At 49.0% G+C, this 10,582-nt stretch overlaps 1 protein-coding gene across 1 annotated transcript; it reads right to left on the bottom strand.

Annotated features, from left to right (window-relative positions):
- Nucleotides 1-762: 762 nt before the first annotated feature.
- On the bottom strand, nucleotides 763-4,408 carry LOC131562202 (serine/threonine-protein kinase PAK 1-like). Its single transcript, XM_058811787.1, has 4 exons — nucleotides 4,312-4,408; nucleotides 3,715-3,911; nucleotides 2,243-2,380; nucleotides 763-869 (listed from the first exon to the last, which is right to left on the bottom strand). Exons 2-4 carry the CDS (start codon nucleotides 3,835-3,837, stop codon nucleotides 777-779), a joined length of 354 nt encoding a protein of 117 aa, XP_058667770.1. The 5' UTR covers nucleotides 3,838-3,911; nucleotides 4,312-4,408; the 3' UTR covers nucleotides 763-776.
- Between the last annotated feature and the right edge of the window lie 6,174 nt (nucleotides 4,409-10,582).

The following is a 10,582-nucleotide window of genomic DNA, read 5'->3' as shown; positions in this document are numbered from 1 at the left end:
GCACCCTCTCTGATCTTTCTGCTTTCTCACTTGAGCAAGGCTCTCCTCCAGACAAAGAGATTATTGCATTTAGGGATACAAATCCAAGTGGCAGGAACCCCATTGCTCTCCAGTCACAGCTGGAGGCCTGCATCTGCACAGGGTGTTTGGGCTGCCTCATTCTTCCTTTGGTTTTGCCTTCAAATGCCATTGCCCTTTCTGCCTCAACTAGAAATACCACAGCTGCGCCATAACCAGCCAGTGGGTCATATTCCAAAGGCAGTGCGGTCTGGAGAAGATGAATGAAGAAGAGGCCTCCTCACTTATGAAACCATACAAAAAAAGCCAATGTGTGACTTAGCACCAATAAAAAACAATTGGTAATTCAGAAGGAAATGTTGAATTTTCAGAAGGGGTCAGAAGGAGGAGAATCTTCCAAGTGAGTTGATGTTTCAGAAACTTTATTAATTACAACTCTAATCTGTAATTCCATGCTACAAATCTCTTTAGCAACCCTACTCTACAATCCTACTCTAAATTGGTAACAGAGATAACATCTTGACATGATTGCTATGTTCTTGTCTCCTAGGGTTAGGGTTAGGGTTAGGGTTAGGCTTAGGCTTAGGCTTAGGCTTAGGTTTAGGGTTAGGTTTAGGCTTAGACTTAGGTTCAGGTTTGGGTTTAGGTTTAGGCTTTGGCTTAGGCTTAGGGTTGGGGTTAGGGAAAGGGTAAGGGATAGAGATAGGGATAGGGTTAGGGTTTGGGTTAGCATTTAAGGTTAGAGTTAGGTTTTAGGTTTAGAGTTTAGGGTTAGGGTTATTCGTCTTCTTCACTGAGTTGATGACTTGTGCCAGGATGAATGGTGGCTTGGCTGAAGTTACAAATGGATGCTGTCCACCGGAAAAAAAAAATACAACAAAGAACAGTGAACCATTACTTTCCAAGCTCATTGCGTCAGGGACTCAATCAGGATACATCAAGTTCCTGGAAAGACCCAGCAAGAGGAGCAATGGGACCATCTGCTCCCCAGTCATCCCCAATGTGCAAGACCTTGCCATCACAGGCAAACCTGGCCCAGAATCCCACTCATCTGTTTATTGTGATGTCTTCATCATGCTGGGATTTTTGCCCTGCAAGTGCTCTAGAAATGGCGCTTTCTGTCCCTGGGTTTTCTTCCTTTCAGGAAACTCCAATGACTCACATAGGTCCCTGCCTTTGAAAGACAGGCACTGTGCTGATTCCCACAGGGACAGAAAGCAGTGTCTGCCTTTCCATGCCCTGCCCCTCGTGTGCTGGATGGCACCTTCCTTCCCAGCAGGGCCAGCCCAGTGGCACTGGGCCCTGCAGTTCCCTCTCTGCCACACAACCTGGCAGTAACCCTGGCACAGTTCCCGTCTGCTTGAGCGTGCCAGGCAGCAGATGGGGCTGGGACAAGTCCCTCCCAGCTGTCCCTGTTTGCGTGGCAGAAACCTCTGAGGGTGGGCTGGGGGGCACCAACCAGGGCCCCTCAGAGGCTCACAGTGAGCCCCCCACAGCCCCTCCTGCCCACAGCCAAATCTCTGACCTCTAGGCTGGGACTGGCTTCCTTGGGTTCCTCCACCACCATTTCATGTCTTTGTACCCTGCATTGCTCTACTTCAATTCTTTTGCCATTAGATAAAACTGAACACTCCACCAAATCACAAAAGAGGGCAACAGACACAGTCAGAGGACAGAGCACGTCTCCTCACAGGAAATGCAGAGGGAGCTGGAGTTATTCAGTTTTGTGAAGGACAGGCCCCAGGGAGACTTTATTGCCACTTTCCAAGACTTCACAGTGGCTTTGAAGAAAGTGCGGGACATCTTTTTTAACAGGGCCAGTTACAATAGGATATGGACAAATATTTTTAAACACTAAGGGCACCTAATCAGAGTAGGTCTAAGGAAGAACTTGTTTACTCGGAGCATGGTGTGACCCTGGCATAGCTTGCCCCAAGAGCTTGTAGGTGCCCCATCCCTGCAACCATTCCGGCTCCGGTGGCAAAGGGCTCTGAGCAACCTGATCTCTTTAAAGATGTCCCTGCTCATTGCAGGACACTTGCACCAGAGGACATTTACAGGGCCCTGCCAGCCCAGCCCAGTCTAGGATTCCTCACCATTTTCACTTGAAGAGCAGCAAGAGTGGAGGTGAGGAGGAAGGGGGCTCATCTGCTGCCTTGGGCTTGAGTGGAGGAGGAGCCCATCCCTCAGAGCCTGTTTCACCTGCAGCCCCTTCACATTTTACCTGCAGGAGCTCCTTGGCAGACCAGCGCTGCTCCTCGTCTGTCTGCAGGCAGCAGCTCAGGAAGTCACGCAGCAAAGCCGAGAGGAGCTTGGGCTGCCGCAGCTGTGGAGTCCCTACTGTGGCTATCAGGTATGTAGCCTGGAGAGAAAGGAGACACCAGGCTCCACCTCCTGCTTTCACATCTCTAAGGCTCTCCCACATCCCTTTGTTTAACCTCTGTTCTTCAGTGGCAGTTTCTGCCCTGGCACAGACCCAGAGATGACTTTCCTTTACCAACCAAAAACCCAAACCCCGATGCAGCCACAGCTTTTCCACCATCCTGCAGATCTTGCCTTGGCAGCTGATTTCATTGCCTGACCTAGTTAGTGGGAACTACTTCAGCAAAAGGACATTTGCTTCTCTGAGGATTCATGCCAGCTTGAGATGGCTTTTTGGAAGAGGGACTTTGCTATACTAGCTAATTTGAAGGGTTAGTACATGAAAGGCATCTCTGCGGTGCTTGTTGGTCCTTTAAGCGCACGTGCCCTAGAACAAAACTCATCAAGCTTTTTGTGCTGTTCTTGAAAACAATGGGAATTGGAAGAAAAGAAAGGAAATCCATCAGTTAACAGCCAGGTAGGGAAACAAACATTTACAATCTCCTCTTCAACACAGACATATTAAGATGCCTGCACAAATGTATTGGGATGAAAATGCCTGCTTGGGCACACAGGAGCCACCTGCAGCTCTGTCTCTCAGCAGTCTGAAAATTTCAGCTTCCCATTTTTGCAGCAAAAGAAAAATTGTCTAGGTCAGAAGAAGGAGAGGTTCCATCCCTATGGACACCCTCCAGTCATTTGGCTGCTCAAGTCAATGCATTAATGGTAGGCCCATGCCAGAAAGTGCCAGGAAACAAACAGGAGGTTTTGGCAGGCTCTCCACATCATCAGGCTCTGGCTTGGTGATGTGCAGAATGTTGCTTGGGCTAGGAGAGAAACACGGTCACTGAGTGTTTCAGCAGCACTGCACAAGAAGCAGAAGAGACTCTGTGCATTACACCCTCATGCCCATGTTTCCCAGTGGGAAGAAACTGCACACAGGGTTAGGTTCCTCTCTAAAGACCACGGTTTTAGAAACTTTGTTGGGTTTGGGTATCCTTCCTTCATTTCTGGAAAGATAACAACACTTTTAAGATGCTTTTTTCCTGTTATTAAGGCCATCTACACAGACAAAAGAACTGGAACCACTAACCCAAAGGAAAGTGTTGAGTGAGAATGGAGTTTGTTTGGAGTTTGTTTGCATGTGGTAAGGCTTGAGTTCCCCCACTGATGCAACCAAAAGTACAGCAGATGCTGATGTGTTGCAGGGACATTTGTAGGAAGGGACCTTGGTGGAAGTAGTTCCAGCAGAAGGCAATGGGATTTTGTCCAGTGGCACACAGGACATGAGACAGGTGAGAAAGACAGTGGGATTAGTGAGTATTTGCTCCTTACCGTGCCAGAACTTTCGCCCAAGTAAGGAGGTTCTTGTTCTATCATTTCAATTCCCACAATTCCAAAAGACCATATGTCCACTTTGGGGCCATATGGTTGACCTGTCACCACTTCAGGCGCCATCCACCAAGGAGTCCCGGTTACCGAGCACCGTCTGCTCTGCTCAGGGGTGAGCTGAGTAGCGAGGCCAAAATCAGCTGAGGAGAAAACAAAATACTGGTTTTATCTGAATTCTGTGCAGTTAGGAAAGCAAGCAAAAGAATTCCCCAGCAGAAGTTTGAAATTGCTCTGTTGAATCTCCTGGCATTGGCGACTTTAAAAATCCCCCATGTTTTACACTGCCTCTAGCAGTGGCTTTTGTTCTTTGGAAAATTTAGACTTGTAACTCCCTCCCTCTGGAAGGGACCCACACAGAGCAAGGCCACTCTTGACTGCTTGTGGCTCCTTCTACCTCTGTGCACGTTGCAACTGTGCCCTCAGCTCGCAGCAGGGGTCCCTGCACTGCCACCAGCACCATTTTTGGGGAGCTGGCAGTCACGCCAAGCAGCCCCACACCCACATCCCTGGAACGCTGCACCTGACCAAGAATATACTGACCCAGTTTGACAGAACCGTCGGTTCTGAGAAGGATGTTGTCACTCTTCACGTCTCGATGGATCACATCGTTTGCATGAAGAAAATCCAGTCCTTGCAGGCACTGAGCAAGAAAACAGAAACAGAAGGGCAAAAATGAGTGATGTAATTTCATCACACAAGAAAGGAAACAAAGAATCTAAAAGATTCCCTCTCCAGGGGAATGGGGAGTAATGGCCGCTGAGAGGAAGAGCTTGCTGCTCCAACACTTGCAGAGCAGGACCTTTCTGAGGAAAGGCACATCAGCTTTTGAAAGAGCAACAGCACCTGCTGTTGTAGGCTGTCCCCTGCCAACCAGCCAGGATGACTCCTGCTGCAGCGCATGTGCTCAGAAGCAAAGAGCATTCTAGCTGCACTCCTATCCTTTTTAGCTGAGCACTGAGAGAAACGAGTCTCTCTTTTCTTTCTTTGCTGTCTGTTTCAAATCCTGCCACCAGCACCTTTGCTTTTACAGGCAAGGAATGCAGTGAAGACAGACCCCAGGCAAACATGTAGAGAGGCAAGGTGGAGAACAGCAAATACAAATACAAGAGACAGAGCGAGAATACAACAGCAGGAGATAAGAGTACTGGCACTGAGTACAGGGAGTGCAGGGGCACTGGCAGGCCTTTCACTTGAGATGCTTTTACTTGCCCATAGCAATCCAGCAACACAGAAACAAAGCTCGGCACAGGAAACCTCTCCTGTTCTGAGCCCCTGTTTCCCAGACAATCCTGCCCAAGCCCTTGGAAACACAGCTGGGATTGCTGACCTCCCGACTGATGGCTGCCATCTCATCTTCAGACAGGCAGGTCTGGCTGACGATGTCGCTCAGGACACCTCCATCCATGTACTCTATAACCAGCAAGAGTTCCTCGCCCAGAAGGTAGCTGAAAGAAGGAAACAAGGGGGTAGAGATGGACATACATGGCTACGTTGATTTTTTGCTTCCAGGTTTCTTATTTCCAGATGCCTTTGTGACAAGGACAGAATCAAAGGAATAGACATTCCCTCTTGGCTGTGCATTATTTGCAATCTGTGCAGTCTCAAAGAGAAAGACACATCTGTGAAAAAGGAGATGTCTTAGATGGGCAGCAAATGAAAAGTGCAGTTAGAAACAGCCCAGATAAAAACATGTCAGGCATGGTGTTTCTGGAAATAAGCACCTAGTCTTCCTGGCATGCATAGCAATGGCAAAGAGGGGCAACAATCCAAGGGAAATCCACTTTAGGATGGTTCATCTGCACTTAAGAAACTTTAAAAAATCAATCCCAAATAAATGTGGAGGCAGTGAACTTTGAGGCTATTGAGTTGGGAAGATACAGCTGATCCAGGTTTTGAATAATTTTGGAGTAATTATCAAACTAGGTGTGCCAGGGAAGACTCATGCAGACAAGATGCACTCTCTTCTCATCCATTGGAGATGAGGAGAGAAATATGAATAAATAAAAATTAACAGCTTTACTTGCTGCCACTGACCAAAGTGGGTTTTGAACCTCTCATGTTTGCTTTATGTAAACACACATCCATGGGATAAGACCATGACCTCTCACCTGTCTAAATAATTCACAACATTGGGACTCCTATACCTCTTCATGATCATTATTTCATTAAAGGTTAGCTCCTTCCTCCTCACTCCTTGAAGATTTATTTTTTTTATTGCCACCTAAAATGACATTGAAAATCAGTAACTTGAGAGGTTGGTGGCACGAGACCACAAGGCACGTGGAGCGAGTGATTTTGCAATGACACAGCTGAGCTGTGCCAAACTGCCTTGTGATTAGGCACTGCAGTAATCAGGAACTGACATTCCAACAGCCCATTTCTCTGCTCCCTTGGGAGCCAGTTACAGGGCACGTGGGGCCACTGGCATTTTGCCTTGACCACTTGGTAACAGCAGTGTCTCAGTTATCACCCACAAACCTCTGACAACACTCTCTGCTGCTTTGTTTGGGACTCAGAAGAAGGAATCCATGCCTTAATACTCTGTGGGTACATCTTGTGATATGGGCAGGGCTTAGGGCTTTCAGGGACGCCTTGCAGATCTCTCCCTACGTGCAGTTCCCAAGTGCAGCACTGCAGGTGGCTAAGGAACTACCAGTAACTTTCAGATGGATTTGCTGGCAGCCAGAAATGAGAATTCAGGACTCTGAAGCTGCAGCCCCAAAGAGCAGTGAGGTGCTCGCAGGCACCACCTTTGTTTTAGCAATGGAGAGCGAGTGAGCGCGTCCTTCTCTGAAAGGAACCGCTGCCCTCCGTGCCTTCCTTCTGGCAGCTGAGGAGGACAAAGTCCCAAATGTGTTCTGTGGGCTGGCACCAGTCTGTGCTTCTTGTGCCTTTTCAGCACAGCTCTGCCCAAAGCTCCAGCCACAGCTCACACCAGAGGGGAAAGCCCTCGAGTGCAGCAGAGCCTGCAGGGGCTGTTGACATTTACCTCTCCTCCTGTGGCACTGTCGAGTGCTCTGTAAACATCTCCAAAAGTCCTAGAAACAAAACAGAAGCAGAGAAAGGAGAAGCTGTTTAGATCTTGCAGTGAAAGCCAGCCCACACAGGAGATCTCTGCTGGAAGTGTCAAAACCTGCAGGATGCAGGAGGGCTCTGCCAGGAGGGAGATGATGCATTTTCCTCTCAAGTGCATGGGCACTGGGCCTGTTCCTGAAGCACTGGGGTCCAATTTCTAAAGGGAGGTTAGTCTTTCCTCTTGGGTTTCACTGTCTAAACAGTGTGGTTCCTATCCTGACCACAGAGTGTTTCCCTCTTCAAACCAGGGGAAAGAATTGTTCCTGGGAACTGTTATCTCACAGCTTTGATAGGGCATAGGTTGCTCTTTCAGGCAAGCAAGTTTCTTCTCTTTTCATTAGTGTGCCAGTATGATTTTGAGACATACACAAAATGCTAAAGAAATTAACACAGAGCTGTCCCACACTTGAGAGACAAGGAGACCTTCCAGGTCCTGTTCCTTGATGCAGGCAAGACCTCGGTAGCAAGGCATCTCTGACAATGCCTTCTGAGCCCACTCACAAATTCTGAGCAGCATTGAGAGATGGGACAATCTATCCCCAGCATGTGATCATCTTTGCAGCTGGCCTGACTTCACGCTGGATAGACATTCCACCCCAAAAACACCTGGCCCACGGCTGTGCAGGAGTAACTGCTGTTGGACTCACCCGCTGCCAATAAAATTCAGATGCGTGTATTTCATCAGGGGATTTTCAGTGGTGTTCACCATTCTCCCTGAGGGAAACAAAATGCAAGATGCTGACTTTAAAGCAGAGATCCCAGCTTCCAGGAGATACAAAAGGCAGCCCCAGCGCCTGGAACACTGAGCCCTTTGTGGTCGGCTGGGTAACAACAACCACAACCAGGCAGACAGCCCTGCAGCACAGGTGGCCAGCACAGAGACTGATTTGTACAGTCCTTTGAAGAGTTCTCTTGACAGGAAACAAAGCACAGGGACATACAATCCCAGGAGAGGAGGTCATCTTCCCCACCTTTCAGCAGTTTGCCAAAGGAATGCCGTCCCATTTGTAAACCAGAGCAGCTCCAGCTGTAACCGATCCTGACGGGGCTTTCAGCATCAGGACCCTGACCTGTTTGTGAGCAGGCTGAGCTCAAAGCTGCCCCTCTCCCAGCTAAGGAAGGCTCCAGCCTCTGCAGTCCCTCCAGCCCTCAGGGACAGGGCAGCGACCACAAGGCTGGCAAAGCCCAAGCATGAGCACTGACAGGCACTGATGGGAAGAAGCCAGAGTGAGCCTGAGCCCCAGACAAGCTGTTGCCCCCATTCAGGACACAACAGGATGGGCTTTGAGATCAGCCACACCCAGGCACAGATCAGTGCCCTTTTTGTCCCAACAGGTGATGGCAGACACAGAATCCACTGGGCTCTGGTCTCAGCCCCACCAGGTCTCTTATCTGAGAGCACAGCACTGGCAGCTGTTACGGGCAAGAAGCAGATTCATTGGGTTGTGCCGCAGAATCACAAAGGGCTTGATGTGTTTTCCTAGAGACTGATCTGAGCAGGGCCTGGGCCAATGGGTAGGATTCTAAGAGTCATGGGAAAGAGTGGGAATCAGGTATGGAAAAGTGCCATGGATCTGAGGGATATACCATGGCTGGGCTGGAGGCTCTCTCCTGAGAAATGCCTGCAGTACAGTTTTATCTGATCACACCACTTGGATGTGTCTCCTGGACACATCTTGATAAGCATAAAACTAGAAGATTAAATAAAGTTTGTTATCAAAGTCTCTGTTTTTTCCTTGGGGGCACATGGAAAACACCTTGTGCTCTCTACTTGTCCTGTAACCTGATGTTCTTTCAAAGTAGTTCTTATTGACAAAAAGATAGCATTCTCTTCTTGACAAAAATATAGCATTCTCATGAAAATAAACTGCAGATGTAGTAGTGGTAACAGGAACAGTCATAAAAATGACATCAGTAAAACGTGGGGTAGAAGGGCTCCTTCAGGATGGAGAAAAACACAACAAAAAACCCCCACCAAAAATGAACAACAGAAAAGCAATCCTACCCCACCCCCTAAAAAAAAAAAAATCCCCAACCAAAAAGACAAATCTCCAAAGTCAGTCTATTTCTGTGAAGTTTTTTTGCTGTGATGACTGGTTGGAAGTCAGGAGTCTAAGGAGAATTTAGGAAGCTAAAAATTCTGTTCAGTTTGGCCACTGGCACACAGGACTTGCCTAGATCATTTGCTAGGTCACAGCCTTCTGCTGATCCAAGAACAATCCCTGCTTCAGCCTTTAGCAGAGAGGGAAGCTCAGGCAAACCCAAGCCAGTGCCAGGTGCCCTCAGAGGCAGCAGGAACACCCAGAGCTCTCTCGCTGCCCCGGAGCACAGCACTGCCTCTGGGGAGTCCTAAATGGCCCTGTGACACCGAGCTCAGGAGGAGCATTTGGTACAGCTCTGCTGACACCTGCACACAACACACTGTCCCTCAGATAAGAAACACCCCAGACGTACCCAGCAGCTCCAGGTACTCCTCCTCAGTCTCCTGTTCCCGGGATGTGCCCGAGCCTGAGTTCCCAGGTTTCACAGAAGGGCTTCCTCCAGGTGATGCTGCTGCAGCAGCAGGTTCAGAGCCCATGATGTGCTGGACCTGGAGCATTTCTGGTGGGCACTGTTCCTGTGCCTCACTCCTAACTTGGGCTCCTTCATTGCCACACATTCCCTGCAAGTCTTCGCAGGCTGCCCGGTGAGATGTCAACACTTGCACCTCAAGTCAAACAGAACAAAGCAGTCAGACACTACAGCTTGTCCCTGTCGGCCAGGAGTCATCGACTGTGAGGAAAGGCAAAGAACAGATTGACAGGGGATACAACAGCTTGTTTCAATCCTCCATCCTGGGTCACCAAGTTCCACTGTAAAAACACCTCAAGAAAAAAGGAGAGCAGGAACTGGCCAGCAGGAATCAATTTGGATGACTGCTGGCCAAAAGGCCAAAGGACAAGTTTCACTGTCCAGGGCAGCAGTTGAGATTCAGCACACCAGGAAATGTCCTTCAGAGGGACTGTGATACACACACTACAGCAGCATGGCACTCAGAGGCATGGCCCCACTCCCTGCTGCTCTGCACTGGAAAGGCAAGAAGGGCAGAAACCACCAGATTGGTGACTGCAGTGGCTGCATCCCTCTTTCACTCACTTGGTTTTGCAGAGACTGACGGAAGCGATTAAGTTTCTCTCTGATGATTTTCATTTCTTCCTCCAGCCGCTTATGCCTTGCCTTGATCATACTGTGAGCTGTCTGAAGCTCTGCATCCAGCTGTTCCTTCATGTTCTCTAATAAACAAAAGAGAGGACATTTCATGAGTGGAGTGGCTGCCACTCTTTCACTCACCTGGTTTTGTTGATCGCCCCTCTGCTGGTGGAGATTCTCCTCTTGAATTCTTCCCATGTCTTCCTTGTTCTTTCTCTTCACTGCCATGATGTCACTCTGAGCTTCGGGCAGCTCTGCTTGTGGCTCTGCCTTGATGTTCTGTACACACAAAAGCAGAGCAAGGGACTGAGAGCTGCCATCAGGCTCAGTTTTTTTCCTCTTGCAGCCTCAAAATCACATTTATTCAGCCCCTTCTTTCTGCTTCCCTCCCCACATCTGCCTCCATTGCAAACCTCCTGTCCCAGGGCTGATCTCTGCAGATTGCAAGGCTCTGTGCCTCCATTGCCCGTGGGACTCCTGGCCTCCTCAGTGCCAAGAGCTCTGGTTTATGCCCCTCTCTCTGCCCTTCCCTCTGTGCCCTGGCCAG

The sequence above is a fragment of the Ammospiza caudacuta genome, chromosome 10, assembly GCF_027887145.1.
Source record: "Ammospiza caudacuta isolate bAmmCau1 chromosome 10, bAmmCau1.pri, whole genome shotgun sequence".
NCBI classification, from domain to species: Eukaryota; Metazoa; Chordata; class Aves; order Passeriformes; family Passerellidae; genus Ammospiza; species Ammospiza caudacuta.
Note: the sequence above shows the minus strand (reverse complement) of the source record. Positions and strands in the feature narration are given on the sequence as shown.